The 16,956-nt window shown below is 39.3% G+C and overlaps 1 protein-coding gene across 1 annotated transcript; it reads left to right on the forward strand.

The window, feature by feature from the left end:
* Positions 1–3,403: 3,403 nt before the first annotated feature.
* Positions 3,404–16,142, forward strand: bap1 (BRCA1 associated deubiquitinase 1). Its single transcript, XM_083938729.1, has 17 exons — positions 3,404–3,624; positions 4,829–4,858; positions 5,007–5,061; positions 5,808–5,940; positions 6,889–7,008; positions 8,612–8,673; positions 8,822–8,964; positions 10,669–10,747; positions 10,851–10,974; positions 11,099–11,231; positions 11,349–11,533; positions 13,230–13,363; positions 13,446–13,909; positions 14,224–14,459; positions 14,661–14,753; positions 14,842–14,914; positions 15,360–16,142. The coding sequence occupies exons 1-17, from the start codon at positions 3,588–3,590 to the stop codon at positions 15,491–15,493; spliced, it is 2,235 nt and encodes a 744-aa protein (XP_083794855.1). The 5' UTR covers positions 3,404–3,587; the 3' UTR covers positions 15,494–16,142.
* The last annotated feature ends 814 nt before the right edge of the window (positions 16,143–16,956 follow it).

Consider the following 16,956-nt stretch of genomic DNA (forward strand, 5'->3'; position numbering starts at 1 on the left):
TCTTCTTCTTCTTTTTGTTTATTGGCGGGTTGCAACTATAACTTTCTTTGGTGCATACCGCCACCAACTGTATCGGGGTATGTAACACTATCATCTACTGTATGTATTTCTACACAAAAATAAAATAGGTAAATAAATAAAATAATAAAATCATAAACTAAAAAAAAAAAGGGGGGGGGGGGGGGGTAGGGTAGGTTGTAAAAACACGAAATTCTTTAAGAAAAAATCCTGTCTCCTTTAAATACTTGATGACGGCCTTCTGTGTAAGTGACACACCCTTTCCTGTTGTTCCAGTCTGCCTCCCACTCCACACTCTTCCTGCTCTCTGCACTTCACCAGCCAGCCTCCTTCTCTCCTCCGTGTATCTCTCACTCCATCAATACATGTTCTACTGTTTCTGTTTGTCCACATTCACACTCATCCGTTCCACTTTTTCTTTTATTCAGTCCTGTGTGTCCTATTTTCATTTTTGTAAGCACTGTTTTCTCCCTTCTATTTGTCCTTTTAACACCATGTGCACCTATGTGCACATGTCCCACCTATCTTGCCACTTTTTTATTACTTCTTTTTTTAATATTGCTGTAACTTCTGCTTTTCCAAAAGACATGTCTATTACATTATTCATTATTGTTGCTCTCTTGGCAGTTTTGTCTGCTCCCTCATTCCCTTCGACTCCTACATAGGCAGGAACCCAGCAGAACGTTACAGATAATCCTGTTCTGTGTAATCTATATAAGCTTTTTAGTATTTCCAAGAGAAGCTCTTGTTTGTTAGAGTTTCATTTCAGTACACTTAGAAGGGAGGCTAATGAATCAACACAGAACACTACTGTATCTGGTCGAACATCCTCCACCCACTGTAAACCAGTAATGATTGCCATCATCTGTGCTGAATAAACTGAAATTTGATCTGGTAACCTTTTCCCAATATTGATGGAATATATACACCTATTCCTACTTTATCATTTTCATCTTTGGATCCATCTGTACCTATGTCTAAATACCTGTAGTGATTGTTTTTAATATAGTTACTTACCTTGCACGCTATCTCACCCTCTTCCCATTTTCTCTTCATTTCTATTAAATTTAAATCCACTTCTTATAGGGAAAAAACAAATTGGAACATTACTATCAGGAGTAGTGGCCACTTGTATTTTACTGCGTTATATTCCTCTGATTTAGCTTAGACTTAGACTTCTCTTTCTCTCGATCCCTTTGGGATGAACTCCCGCAAGGAAAGTGAATTTCCAGCAGCTTACAAAAACACAAGGGAGGTATAAATAAAAAAATACAGTATAAGATAACCAATAAACTCTTAGCTAAATAATTACAGAACGTATATAAAACAATATACAATAAACTCTTAGTTAAATATATATGAAGTAGATGTAAGAATACAGGTAAAATAAAATTCATGGAAAATGAAATTAGATAAGTTAAATGTAGAGGAAATGTATAAGATATAATATGTATGACTGTATATGACAGAAATGAGCAGTAAGATTAAATAATTGCACTTAAGTGGTGGATAAAGTTATTGCACAAAGAAAAGAAGAAGATAAGTGTCCAGGTGTGTAGAGTAGATTATTAATGTTACAGTAAGTGGCTCCCACTCCTTCTGTCCTCTTTATTTCCTCCTCCCCCGAGTGAAGAGTTGTAAAGTGTGATGGCCTGAGGGACAAAGGAGTTCTTCAGCCTGTTGTTCCTGCACTTGGGCAGGAGCAGCCTTCCACTGAACAGGCTCCTCTGGGTGCTGATGACGGTGTGCAGGGGGTGGCTGGCCATAATGTAGAGGATGGCATCCTCCACACCAACATCTGGCTGGTACACAAACGGCAGTTGGTCCTCGGCGTGTTGTACCTGGGGCCTGAGGAGGCTGAGGAAGAGCCGCTCCAACGTCTTCATCAGGTGTGAAGTGAGTGCCACCGGTCGGAAGTCATTCAGCTCGCTGGGCCTGTTCCTCTTGGGAACTGGAACGATGCAGGATGTTCAACCAAAGGGTATGCACTCTCTCTAGCTACAGGCTAAGGTTGAAGATCCGTTGTAGTGGTTCTCAGGTCTTCAGTAGTCTCGGACACACTTTATCCGGGCCTGCTGCTTTCCTGGGTTGGAGCTTCCTCAGCTGTCCTCTGACCTGGTCTGTGGCTCCACCTTTCTCCTGTAGCTTTCCGTAGCTTCCCTCACACAGTGCTTCAGCTCCTGCTGTGCTGCCTTCATGGCCTCCCTGTCCCTGCTCCTGAAGCCAGCCTTCTTCTTGTTGAGGACAGCCTTAACTTCCCGCGTTACCCATGGCCTGTTATTAGGGTAACAGCGGACAGTCTTGACAGGGGGAGACCACGTCTGTGCAGAAGTTCAGTCAGACAATGTGTCATCCCCTCTATGTCCTCACCGTGCGGGTCGATCAGCACATCCCAGACTGTGGTGTTGTAGCAGTCTCTCAGGGCACTTTCCCTCTCAGAGGACCAACTCCTGATGGTCTGAGTTGTCACTGGCTGTTTTTGGACCAGGGGGGTATACAGTGGCTGTAGGTGAACCAGGTTGTGATCAGAGGGGGGGGCTCTGTTTGCATCCCTTACATTAGCATAAAGAAGATCAATTGTCCTCTTGTTTCTGGTGGGACAGTCTACAACCTGGTGAAAAACAGCTAAAGTAGAATCCAAAGTTGCAAGATTAAGGTCCCCAGAAATGATCATAAATGCCTCAGGGCGCTGTGTCTGCAGCCTACACTATTCAGAATCAGAGGATCATTTATTGTTGACTGTCTTCAGCCATGACTTCAGTTTCAGAAGAACTGCTCTAAATATTCTCCTCCTGATCCACACTCTGTAGTGTTTTTAAACTAATAATTTTACCTCTGCTTACTCTCTTCCATCATAGTTCAGCTCGTAACTCATGAACGTGACTAGCAGGCTGTAATTGAAAGAAAAATATTACAGGAAATGCTAAACTAATTTGAAATTACAATCTTACACGTTTAAGTGGGGTTAGGGTTAGAAATGTTGTTGTTTTTTTTGATAGTATTATATTTATTTAACAATTAATGTTTCCTATTTTATTTTGGATTATTTCGAGTACCACCAGAGATAGCTTGAGTACCACCACCACCAACAACAACAACAGCATCATCAAATATAGAGATTTTGTATTTTTTAGTATTTAAAATTAATTACAAAGTAAATGCTAGCAGTAAAGCATTCTGAACAGAAATGTAATATCAAAAGAAAGGATGACAAATAAAAAAATAAAGCAAAATAAATAAATAACATATAAGGGAAAATACGGTTTAATATAAGTTAGTTTACACGGGGGGAGTATTTTGTGCCGTTCGTCACTACAGGAAGTTGCAGGGGGACTGTTTTTCTGCGACTCGTCGTTTCTTGATGACGTAGATTGTAGGCGGCCAATTCCGTCTTTTGTGTTTATCTTGTTCTTTTTTCTATGTCCATGTTAACTTGAGCTCTCTCCCCTCTTCCACGGCTGTCTCGTGAATGTATACAGGATACATCGTTTATTAAGATTATTACATTTCTTGTCGGACATGGACTGGAAAACATCTTAAAAATTAGTCATCTTTGCACAAATGCGAAAATGAACAAAGGCTGGCTGGAGCTCGAGAGTGATCCAGGTGAGAAATAACGACACAGCTAACGTTAATGTTCACGTTAATTAATCATAGAAAATACTGAAGGTCACTGGTTAATGCTGGTAGTGGAGAAATACGACAAACATTATATTTTAATATGCGTCTATGGCTTTAACAACCAAGCAATAAATGTGAACTTTTATGCTAAATTAAGCCTGAATGTAAAACAAAAATATAATTCAGATAAAGTGATATTGGCAGCAGATCATAATACAGCCCCAGATTCATGGCTCGACAAGACTACCTCATAGGAATTCACAACCTGTATTCAGCGTCACTATACTGTCTGTATGTACAACAACACACGTAGTTGATGATTGGAGAACCTCAAATCCAACATCAGAACAGTATATACGGCATAACTCTGCAGGAAACGACCAATGTTCAAGACTAGATTACTGGTTGATTTCATGTGAGTTATGTAATGATATTTCAGATTGTAAAATATCAGCCCCCGCTTACAGACCATTGCGTGATCTGCACATAGTGGTCAAATGTTTGTTGATATTTATATTTCTTGTATTTTGTAAAACAAAGACACACTAAGAAAAAAATACATACTATAATTGAAGATCAGAAATGAGTCCAGGATGAAATCTGCCTCTTTTATTGAAACTTACATGAATCAAAATTTAATAAATCAGATTGTGACGTTTTATTTTTTAAAATAGATGAAGACATAAAAAAGCTGGATGTAGAAGACAAACATACTTGAAGAAGGATTAACTGTAGTAGAAATTAAAAAGGCATTAAAACAAATGAAAAACGGTAAATCACCAGGGATTGATGTAACATTGATTTTCCATATTAGTTCCAGGTACCCGTTGCACTCTGCACCATTGCACTATTGTCATTATGCTTTACAATTTCATTGCTTTTTTGTTGTTTTTTTATACATATACTCATATTTAAATCTGCACATAGTGGTCAAATGTTTGTTTACCATGGTTCATTCTTGTTGTCAGCTGTATATCTATTTCTATTTTTGTCTCTGTGTATATTCAGAGTGACAAAAAGCTGGAGTCAAAGTCCTTGTATGTGTTCACACTCACTTGGCCATTAAAACTGATTCTGATTAACCAAAGGTGAAATATGAGAAGGGAGTCACGTTTTTTGTTAAAACTGATCTTTAATTTGTTTTCTTGTAAATTATATGTACCTTAAAGAAAATGTTTATCAATTTCAGGACTCTTCACTTTGCTGGTTGAAGATTTTGGTGAGTAACTCATATATTATATATACAGTAATATTAACTAAATTTCTTACAGTGCTACAATTTAAATAGCCAATATATATTTAACTCCGAGTTGGAGAACTGGGGCTAATAAAGCAAATTAAAGTGCGTGTGTTTTTGTATTCTGTAGGTATCAAAGGTGTCCAAGTAGAAGAAATTTATGATCTTCAAAGCAAGTGTCAAAGGTATGCAACTTTTAACCAATAAGGTCAATACAAGTATTGGTGAACAATAATTGCAACTAAGTCAAGAATGAAACTACCTGGCATATCTGTGTAACAGATGAATACTGAAAAATAAAGCACTATGGTCACTTTATTTTTCAGTATTCATCTGTTACACAGAGCTAGCATATACTTAGACTGCTGTTTTCCTGCCATGCACCACTATCACTTTATTATTCACTTTATTATTTAGCTTATAGTTATATATTATATTTATACTCTATTACTGCACTATAGTTCTGTCTACGTCTGCTCATTACACATATGTATCATGTCTGACCTCATCTGAATCCGATCACTGTCCACTTATATCTTCTCTGCACTACAGTTCTGTTTATACCTGTTTCAACAGTCTACTGCGTGTTTACATCTTATACACCCGCTCACATGTCTGCTTACATCTGATACACGCATGTCTTTCTACATCTCACGCCGACGATGTTCTCCGTATCTAACCTGTACTAACACACTAACATCCTGACACTTATTCTTTTCTTACACTTTATTCTTGTTGTTAGGTTAAAATGTTTTGTATACTTGCACTGTCGTTATTTGCTGCTCTGTGTGCCCTGAATTGCCCCCCGGGGACAAATACATTTTTTTTAATTGAATTGAATTGAATATTGTCAGGTAACAGCACCCAAGCTCATGTCAGTGTTCATTTTTGGCTGTAGCAACAATATGTGAAAAGTGTTTTTGTTTTTTAGTCCCGTCTATGGCTTCATCTTCTTGTTTAAGTGGATTGAAGAACGTCGATCTAGGAGGAAAGTTAACACCTTGGTGGACGAGACTTCTGTCATTGACGAGGAAATTGTAAATGATATGTTCTTTGCTCATCAGGTAAGCGTTTATGCAATCATAGATGTTGGCCGTTATTGTAGTTATTGCGGTGATGTTAAGTCTTTTGATGAGTGAGCAACTGAACTATATCTGAAGTCTTTTGAGCTGTTATGTTCATCAGTGCTGTCCATAATTTAAATGCAAGGAAATTTCATTCATAGTCAAAATGTAAATCTGGACTTAATAGTCTTTTCAAGGTTTGAGGTCTTTTATTTATGATATATGCCCAAAAGGGAAGCAATTGTTGTCTATGGAAATCTTAGGCCTCAGGCTCTTACATAAAATATGTATAAGAAGTAAAAGTAAAAAAAGATCACACAAGTAACAAAAAAATGGCATCACATTAGATAACAGTTGTTTAGGTTTTTAGTTTGTTTAGTTGTTTATTCCCTCAAGTGGCAAAAACAATGGCAAATGGCATTCATAACTTCTCTCGCCTCAAAATGATTTGTAATTTGACTGTCAGCCACTACAACTATCTAAGTTATACATTGTTTGAAACTGTGAAAAGCCAACAAATTGAGGTACTTCTAACTAGCTCTAACCAGCAAATGTTTAGACTTTTTTTTTTTACATTCTGTATTGCTAATGTGCAATAACACCTGAAATAAAATTAAATTCTAAAAAACATCTTTTAATGAACTACTATCAGTCAACTGTTAATCATTTCAGCACGCATGTCCTAATCTCAAGAGACTGTCCTGGTGAAATAAAGCTCCAATAAAAAATGAATATGAACAGATCAGTTATAATAAAAGGACATAAAGCCATCCTAAAATGCAGAGTTGGATCCAACCATCCAAAGTAGAAGTCATAAAATATTTTGTTGCTTCCAGCACTTCAAGATCCTGACATATGTATTCATATCTCACAATGATGCCAAAAGAAACACAGTGCATAAAGTGTATATTACGACTTGTGTTTATGTTGTCGTCTTTCTTTATCTAGCTCATACCAAATTCATGTGCCACCCACGCTTTGTTGAGTGTGCTTCTGAACTGCAGCGGCGTTGAGCTCGGCAACACCCTTAGTCGCATGAAAACTTTCACCAAAGGTTTCAGTCCAGAGGTAAGATCTTTCTCATTCTCCTACGTGCAGTATCTCTGTTACTCTGTATTTTTTTGTGTAATTTAATAGTGTGCTTTTTTATTCAAACTTTTTATGTCACCTCTCAGATATGTTTTTTTTCTTAGACTGTTACAGTCTAAGAAATCTCAGTAAATTGACAAAAACTATATAGGTACTGAGTTGAAATACATAATATTACGGCTAACTGAGACCAAAAAAGCTGCGGTGGGCTGAACACGGGAGAAATTGTTGACACGTACACTTCGCTTTATTCTTGCTCTTGAAGCTCCAACTGCTTACAAACGTCCTTGCAAGGTTAATAAGGTAAAGGAAGTACAATGTGATGTGATAGCGCCATTTTCAAACGTGTGTCCACATCCACAAACCAAGCACACACAGACTTACATAGGGCTCCTACAGATAAGGTAACCAGAATCTAGGTTTCACTACAACTGAAAATATATAAGAACAAATGATGGTCAACGACATAAAAATATCCCCATGCGTATTCGACTAAATTTTGTAACTCATATAATTCAAAAACAGGATATTTTGTCATTTGTATGAACTGTCACTATTTGAGTCTCAAATGCTCACTTTTACTCGTTCTTTTTCTTCTCTCTCTCGCTTTTTCTCTATTACCCCTTTTCGACCAAGACATTTTGAGGGCCGGTTCAGAGCCGGTGCCCAATCTTGAACCGGTTCTTCCTGTTTCGACAGCCAGAGAACCGGCTCTCGTCCAGGAAACTGGTTCCAGAGTGGCACCAACTCTTTGCTGGTCTGGAACCGGCACCACTTCTTGGATGCTTTAAAAAATGTTGTGATTTTAGAATTTGTGTATTTGTATTTGTGTTTTTTTGTCAAAATTAACTACTTTTCTAAAGAGACATGTCTTCTTTAGTTTGTTTAAGTTAAGTTTTTAAAAATGTTTATTCACAGTTGTGCACAATAATTATACACAGTTCCTTTCAGAAAATCAAAGAACTATTAATAACTCCGAAAGCAAGCATGCCCTAAACATGTACATGTCTGTTGTTACGCCAGTCATTGAACACTGCTTCAGCCACAGTCATTGATTCTGACGTCTGTAAAGACATGAATCTTGGAGACATAAGTGGATCATTTATTTTAACTGCATTGTGATCAATTGCAGGTAATCTGTGCTAGGTAATGTTAGCTCTAGCTCTAACATTAGCTACCAACAAAGGCTAACAATAGTTAATACGAATCAAAATGATAATTACCTTTCTTCTCAAACAAAATCATCCATACAACAATGGTGGACTACAACACATTTGTACGGCTCATATTGAAAATCATCCATTGTATAATGGATGATTTTCAATATGAACAGTACAAATGCTAACTGGGCGTGAGCATTTCAGGGGAAACCTCAAACGTATACAGTAACATAATGATGTGGTTCTCTAGCCTGTGGAAAAACAAACAGGTTCTGAGAAGGTTCCCAACTTGAACCAACAGTGAACCAGACCAGCACTAGAACTAGGTCTGGTTTGTTCAAAGAGGGGTATGTGTGTGTCTCTCTCTCCCTCCCTCCTCTCCCACTGTCATGTTTAACTTTCGATTTTTATGTATTTTTCAGAGTAAAGGTTACGCAATAGGAAATGCCCCAGAGCTCGCCAGAGCACATAACAGCCACGCCAGGTAGGTTACAGACAGGGGTTCCCTTTTACATGCTCAGTCTTTGATTGTCTTTGATTCTGTGAAAAAAATCCTTGATTGGTCTACCAGAGGATGTCAGGCTTTGGGAATTCATCAGTTTGTTAAGCTTTCTTTCTGTGTTTCTATGGAGACCGGAGCCCAGGCACCTGCCGGAGAAACAGAATGGAATCAGTGCAGTGCGGACCATGGAGGCCTTCCACTTTGTTAGCTACGTGCCTATAAAAGACCGTCTCTTTGAGCTCGACGGACTCAAGGCTTACCCCATTGACCATGGTATGAGTACACACTGACAGAGAAATACAGAGTTCTTGTCTCACTGATTTGTATCATTTTACAGTGGTTAAACTATAGGAATACACTGTTCACTTCTTTTTTATTTGTGTCTCATTAAATCAGTAGTACACACAGTACTGTCTGTCTTCTATCTGAGGACATGTTGTTACGGTGTTTGTACGTACAAAATACCAAATAACAGTGGGTAACTCGGTCTCGAGTCCCCCCACTAATGGTTTTCTGACTTTGTAGCTGGAACCTGGTCAACTCAGGCATGACGTCATTCACAGTTCCGACCTCCGAATGCAACATTTATCCTGTGTGTTTACCCTGAAATCAGGCCTCATTCCTCATTAGATAAAACATTTGCTTCGAATTGCATTAATGCCATCAGTTTATATTATGGACCAATATTGGCCTATCACAGACTTATCTGTGTCAATTGGTATGGGCGTGTATGGTAAACCTTCAGCAGTTGTCTGATACTAAGCATGATGTTTATTTAGCCATTTATTGGATTGGTCAACATTGTAATATATTGTTATTATTACAAAAGTTATTTGTTTGAGAAAGCAGTCTGAGCACCCTTGCAGAGTCATGGTGCCCACACCACATATACCCCTTTTCAACCAAGACATTTTTAGGGCTGGTTCAGAGCCGGTGCCCAATCTTGAACCGGTTCTTCCTGTTTCCACAGCCAAAGAACCGACTCTCGGCCAGGAAAATTGGTTTCAGAGCAACACCAACTCTTTGCTGGTCTAGAACCGGCACCAGATCTTGCATGCTTTAAACAATGTTTAATACATGTATATTTTATTGTTGTTTTTTTTGTCAGAATTAACAATTTTTCTAAAGACACATGTCCTCTTTAGTATGCTTATTCAACAGAGAAACACAGTTTAAGTTAAGTTTAAAAAAAAAAAGAATTCACGGTTATGCACAATAATTAAACACAGCTCAGAAAATCAAAGAACTATCAACAACTCGGAAAGTAAACATAAACATGTACATGTCTGTTGTAACGGCAGTTTTCATTAAACACAGCTCCAGCTGCAGTCATTAGATTCTGATGTTGCATGTGAAGACATGAATCGTAAAAACATAAACAGATCATTAATTTTAACTGCAATGTGATCGATTGCAGGTAGTCTATGCTCTGTAAGGCTAGCTAACGTTGTGCTAACTTTAGCTTCCATAAAGGTTACATTAACATCTACATTCAGTGTTAATAAGAATCAAAATGTGTTAGATAATTACCTTTCTTCTCAAACAAAATCATCCATTGTATTCAAGACGAGAAGTACAAATGTGTTGTAGTCCACCATGGTTGTTGTTGTGCTTGAAAGGGGCGTTAGCATTTCTGGGGAAACCTAAGACGTACACAGTGAAGTAATGTCGTGGCTCTCTGGGGTTCTCTAGCCTGTGGAAAACCAAACAGGTTCTGAGAAGGTTCCCAAGTTGAACAAACAGTGAACCAGCACCAGTCCAGCACAAGAACCAGGTCTTGGTTGGTTGAAAAGCGGTAATAGCAAAGGTCTATTTTCATTCCAGCTCTAAAAAAAAAAAGAAAGATACCAGCTGTCATATCGGTAATCGATTAATTTTTCCTCTTTAAAATCAATATCGGCCAGGCCCTACTTTTGTTACCCACTTATATGCACTGCTTCTTATGCTAATAGAGTGTAATATTCTACTCTCTTTCAGGGCCCTGGGGAGAGGAGGAGGAATGGACTGATAAAGCACGTCGGGTGATCATGGAGAGGATCGGACTTGCGACTGCTGGGTGAGTCCTGAGCCAGTTAGTTCAAACAGCAGTGTTGGTTCACCATCTACACACACACCCTCAAGGCTTCATGCTCATGTTGCTGCTCTGCTCTTTTTTTCAGTGAGCCGTACCATGACATCCGCTTTAACCTTATGGCGGTGGTGCCTGACCGCAGGATGAAGTACGAGTCCAAACTGGAAATTCTAAAGAGGAATCGACAGACTGTTCTGGAGGGTCTACAGAAGGTCAGGAACTGCTCGAAAGTTTCATCACTGGCTGAAATGGAATAAAAACAGATTAATTGTTATAACCTCTGCTGCAGCATGCCAGAATTGACACTTGTGTGGGCGGCCTAATGTATGTCTTCAGATGATCCGGCTCACTCAGCCCGAGCTTGTCCACGACAAGAAGCAGCAAGAGTCGTCCTCCCCTGATGATGGTACTACTGCAATCAAGAAAGAGGCAGATGTGGAGCCGGTTACATCTCAGGGGGCTGATCCAGGTGCTTAATTTAGCCTAAATTCCCCAATCTCTGTTAAAATACACTTTAATACTTGTAAATTGTGTGGAGGCTCATCATCATAAATATTCAACTGAAATACACTGACTTTCATTTAAGATTCAGTTGATGAGTCAGGAGTTCAATCTAAAGATGCCCCGAGCCCCTCAGGAAACACAAAGGTCATGGGCAAACCGCCAGTCCCAACAGGAGGAGGTGCCCAGCAAGTCACCAGTCCCAACCCCATCGTTCAACGGCTGCCTGCCTTCCTTGACAACCACAACTATGCCAAGTCTCCAATGCAGGTATGTCTATAGGTCCTGGATCAGAAAGATGATTTGGGTGTATCATGTGTGTGTTTGTTCTATCTTTGTCAGAGACTTTGGCTGTATTGTATGATTAGGATTGTGTTCACGGCTCCAAGTAATGGTTATATTGTTGTCAATTACTGCTGCCCCATAAGATATCAGAAAACAGGAATAAATGAGCCAAAGATGATGACTTCAACTTGCTTTTAAAAAACGGCCCCAAAACCAGATGCTTTATGATTTAAACAATTAATCAGTTATCAAAATAGGTTACTGATTATTCACATATCAGCTTAATGTTTGAGCTGTAGTTGTATTCAGGACTTACAGCAGTGTGACACAATGTAGCGAACAACATAATTATTGGACAAGGTGAGTTTAGGATATTTATCTGAACAGTAAATGATTCATCTTGCTTGCTGATAGTTTTTTATTTGTTGTTAAGGCAGCTCACATTCAAAAACATTTGGAGGCTGCAGGACAAAGATTGTGCCGGGATTTTTTTTTGTGATCAAATTTTTAATTTACTTTTTAACAGACAAAATCACAAAAAATGTAAAAAACATAAAAATACAGACAAGAAATCAGTACAGAAAAAATTAGGAAGACAAAAAAGTTAAACATAAACCCTGTGGCGTTCCCTTCCTCCCCACTCCTTGGGTCTCTAAAGGCTATTTAAAGGCAGTTCAGATTCAAGCTTCCAGAGAAAAAACATAAATAAATAGGATAGTACTAACATTTTTTCCTAAAATCGATTATCATGCACTCTCGCCAATGACAGCTCCACACCAGTGATATTAATGTATATGTTAATACACTGGATTTGTGTTACTGTGTGAGGGGATTTCCAGCGTAAAGCTAGTATCTTTCTGTAGTGATGCCTGGTAAAAGAATACATGTGTTTATACCCCCATTTTAATGGGGTTGTATTATTCAGCTGCAGCAGAGCAGGAGAGCATGGCACAGTTACACCCAGTACATCAGATAAAACAGCACACACCTCACCCCAAAATTATTATCATGAACCTGCAAGACCTTCTGTGCACAATGTGCAGTTTGGGGAAGACGTCAAAGTCGTTTCATGAGATAAGCCTTTCTTAGAGTTAGATACGTCCTATTAATGTAATTGAATTGTATCAGTAGATGATCAGAGTTCCTTGAGGTAAAAACAATCGAGGACCATATCCTTTTCCAGTCCGGCTTAATCTCATCAGCGCATTGTTTAAAGTCACCAGCCCATAGGAAGTTGTCCGGAAGAATGAGTAAAGCTGAGAAACCACAGCTATGTTTTTCCTATTTGGGGCAAAGATGTGATGCAAAGGGTGCCTGGTAAGTGGACAGTTCCGAGGTACTCCATGTGGTTTCATGGATGCACACAGTTGAAGGTAGAGGAAAAATGATGAGCTTGTTGAGTTAAATGTTGGTCTTAAATCATCAACATTACGAAGCCCACTGTCGTTATGACGATGGTTCTCCAAGATGGGTATGAGAAAGGGAACCCCCCCTCCCCCCCCAGTGAGAAGAGAGTGAATATTAAAAATTGGGGTGTTATGATGCCATCCACATGTAGTATTTGATTCTTTCTCAGCGAGGCGGCATATTAACCAGACTAGGACCCTATACCCTTTAATGTTAACTGTGAGGTGATAACCAGATTGTGCAGAGGTTTATTAACGATTCTCTGATTTAACAGGAAGAAGAGGATCTGGCTGCTGGAGTCGGTCGCTCTCGGGGTGCAGGACCTCCCAAAGCCCCGTACTCCGAAGATGAGGATGACTTTGAGGATGATGAGGAGGAAGTAACTGGTTCTGCAGGCACATCCAACAGGTTAGCATCATAATGTGTATATATGTATAATTTCTTTCTATGACCTGACTGAAGGAAGCTGAAGCTCTTTAACATTTTTAAGGTTGAGACGGAAGGCAAGTCTGAGGTCACGACCGGGACGGGTAGGGACTGGAATGGAGAGCCAGATTGCCCTCACTGTATTGGCTGAGAAACTGAAGAAGGAGGTCCAAAGAAAAGATGCCCTTAATACACCACTTTCTGTACGCACAGAAGGGCGCACAGGAGGCATTTGCATCACATCTGCTTCACAGCCTTCCCCCACACCCAGCAACGAAAGCACCGACACAGCCTCAGAGATTGGCAGCGCCTTCAACTCCCCGCTGCGCTCACCGGCACGCTCCCAGGCTGCCACACGCCCATCCAGTCCAGTTGCATCCCATCTGTCTCGTGTGCTCTTCGGAGAAGATGAGATGCTGAGGCTAGACTCCAGACATAACCGCGCTGTAAGAGAACTTGGTCCCTCTGTCAGCGTGGCCTTTTTACACCTGCAGGAGGATGGAGTCATATATGCTCTCCCTCCATCTGGTGAGTACAAGAGGTCGTTACTGCTGTCCGTGGTATTGACAAAGGTGGTTTAAAAGTCTCTGGTGAACTAAGCATTTAGGTTTATCACTTGATAGTTACAGTAACAGTCAGAGCATAATGAAGGGAGGAATAACTTCAAAACTGTTCAGATATGTTTTTGTCATGAAGATTTCTCTGTTTCTCTAGCACAAAAGAAAAAAATAATCGTCAACAAAAAAGCTTCAGCTATAGGTCAAATTGTCATTTTAAACATCGCTATTGGCGCGGAATTTCCCTAATTTTGATAGATTGTTACTTTATCTGTTTTACGGTAGATTTGGCTGCTGATGGCATAAAGCGGCTTTGCACGCCTGAAAAGATAAAAGACAAAGAGAAAAACCTCTCAGCAGGAGAAAAGGAAGGAGCTAATGAGGGAGAGGAGGGGCCGTCTGCGGAGGTGAAACAAGAGGAGAGCAAAGATGGAGCAGAGGTGACACCAAGCAAGGAAAAGCCCAACGCTCTGGAAACGGCTGCAGACAACAAGCTGCCTAGGGATAAGTACTCTCCCAAAGTAAGTCCAAGAATTTCCATGTGTTATAATACACTTTAGTATGTTCCTTGCTATTCTTATCAGCCAGCCAAGATTTTTTTATATCACCTTATTCTCATATTTTTGCTTTTACTGCCAATTAGGGAGCCGTTTCTAAAGCGGTATACTATAAATGTATAACAAACAAACACAGAGCGTTTAATCTTATTCTGTCTCTTGCAGGAGCTGCTTGCACTGCTCAAGTGTGTGGAGGCTGACATTGCCAATTATGAGGTCTATTTAAAAGAGGAAGTGGAAAAGAGAAAGAAATACAAAGTAGGTTTTGTTTACCTGGAACCAATCCAATGTATTTGGTTTGTTTTTATTGGCTTTTAACTAAAATCGTTTCTTTTTATTTGATCAGATTGATGATCAGAGGAGGACTCATAATTACGATGAGTTCATATGCACCTTTATATCAATGCTGGCCCAAGAAGGTAAATCTCATTATCTTGAGGATTTTTATTTTTATTTTTCTCCACTGTTCACCTCCCTTTTGCCCTTGTTCCCCTAAATTCTGTGTTTGCTGTTGTGGATCATTAGTGTCCAAATATTTCGCACTCCTTCACTCACATCACACAATATTTATAGATATTATTGTACTAAATACACAAACTGAGCTCCAGACTCAGTTAAAGCAATTCTTACCTTTCTGGCATGTTGTGCAGCACTTAGTAAAAATGTGACCATGCCGCTGCAGCGTTTAGCCTCTGTTCACGCCTGCTCTAACTTCTGCGCCACTGGAAGGCCCATACAGTAAATAACATTTTTAACCACCAGTTATATGCAAAAACTCAGTTACCTGCCAAAAGGCTGTTTTTTTTGGGGTATTGTTATTATTCTATTTTATTTACATTATTTCCTCCTTCATTCATTCTTCAGGCATGTTGGCCAGCCTTGTGGAGCAAAACATTTCTGTGCGTCGTCGTCAGGGGGTGAGTATTGGGCGTTTGCACAAACAAAGGAAGCCTGATCGCAGGAAACGCTCCCGACCTTACAAAGCCAAGCGCCAGTGATTACAAACAACCATAACTTCTGTAAGAAACTTATACCTGTGAGCACCAAGCAATCACCATTGAGGAAATAAAATTGCACTCCTGAAACTCTCATGAAGGCAGTCAAGTATTTCAGTACTACCATTTTAGTCTCAATGTAAATTTTCTTGTGCCACTGCTATTGACAGTTTGTAAATAGGAAAAAGCATGTGTCCAGTGGGGGCATCTGAAGTCTTATTCATCAAGTATTCATTCTTATTCAAGCTCTTCTCTACAGTCTTATGACCAGTAAAGTTAAATATATGATTTGGTAACTATAAGTTGATATTTCCTCAGCTGTGTCCCTTACTTATGTCCTTATGGTGCCAATGAAATGTTGAATGTTTTGACAAAAAAGGCCATGGGTTTTAGTCATCCATAGCATTTCAGACCAATTTTTAAAGGTGTCCTGGGGTATCAAAGGTCTCAAATTGTGTATGAACATCTCAAAACAAGCTCTTGTGTTATTTTTGTACCGTAATTGGATCTCAAAGTGAGTGAATATTGGGTTGGATGTGTGCACCTATGTGTTTTTGTACATATGTATCTGTTATTTGGCTCACCTGTACACGGAGTTCAGTTGTTCTTTGTGCTTGCCAATTCATACTTATAATAAAGTCGTGCAAAAATATTTTGCTATAATCCAGATTTCTCTTTTTCTCTCTCTGTAGCGTGTTATGTCGATTTCCTCACCCCCTTTTCACTCTACAGGTCGCTGAAATATGTCATGTAGGTCAAGTTTTTGTGAGGTGTTTGTGTGAATGCGTGGATGTATGAGCGTATGTGGTCGCAGCGATTGTGAAATTTCACTTGTTATTACTGCGACGGACCACGGTGGTTGATCCAGGATTACAGTATTTTATAATGGCGGTGAATGGTCTGGTGTCGGATTCCTTCCATATCAAAACATGTTTACAAATTTTAGTCAGTATTACTTTATTATAACACAGCCTTCATTTTGATCTCAGCTACACACCTTCAATTCAAATCAATTTTATTCATAGTGCCAAATCCTAACAAAAGTTATCTCAGGACAGGGGTAGGTAAAGACGACTTATAGGTAGGTAATGACTTATTTATGATTTACATAAATTCAACAATTCCCCCTAGAGTACGGTGGCAACAAAAACCTTCCCTATTACAGGCAGGAACGTCGGACAGACACAGCTCTGTGGAGGACGGACATCTGTCTGCACCGGTTTGGGAGGAAGAAAAGGAGAGAGAAAGAGAGAAAAGATGGACAGAGGGACAAAGACAGACAGAGAGAGACACACTTCCAGAGATGCAAGGAACCACAAAGTAACAGTAACTATAATAATATCTATAGTAATGTGAATATGACTTATATGTTCTGGCAGTTAATACAGCAGAATAGCAGAAACAAGCACAGCTAAGGTGATAGAATATGACAATGATAAAAATTATGGTGGCAAACATGATGCAAC

This window comes from Echiichthys vipera (genome assembly GCF_963691815.1).
Source record: "Echiichthys vipera genome assembly, chromosome: X".
Lineage (NCBI taxonomy): Eukaryota > Metazoa > Chordata > Actinopteri > Perciformes > Trachinidae > Echiichthys > Echiichthys vipera.

Bases quoted from the DNA above. Each gene is read 5' to 3' on its own strand.
- bap1 (XM_083938729.1), top strand. From the start codon at position 3,588: ATGAACAAAGGCTGGCTGGAGCTCGAGAGTGATCCAG. The intron at 5,062-5,807 runs GTATGCAACTTT...TTTGTTTTTTAG, and splicing joins CTTCAAAGCAAGTGTCAAAG to TCCCGTCTATGGCTTCATCT. The intron at 13,910-14,223 runs GTGAGTACAAGA...GTTTTACGGTAG, and splicing joins ATATGCTCTCCCTCCATCTG to ATTTGGCTGCTGATGGCATA.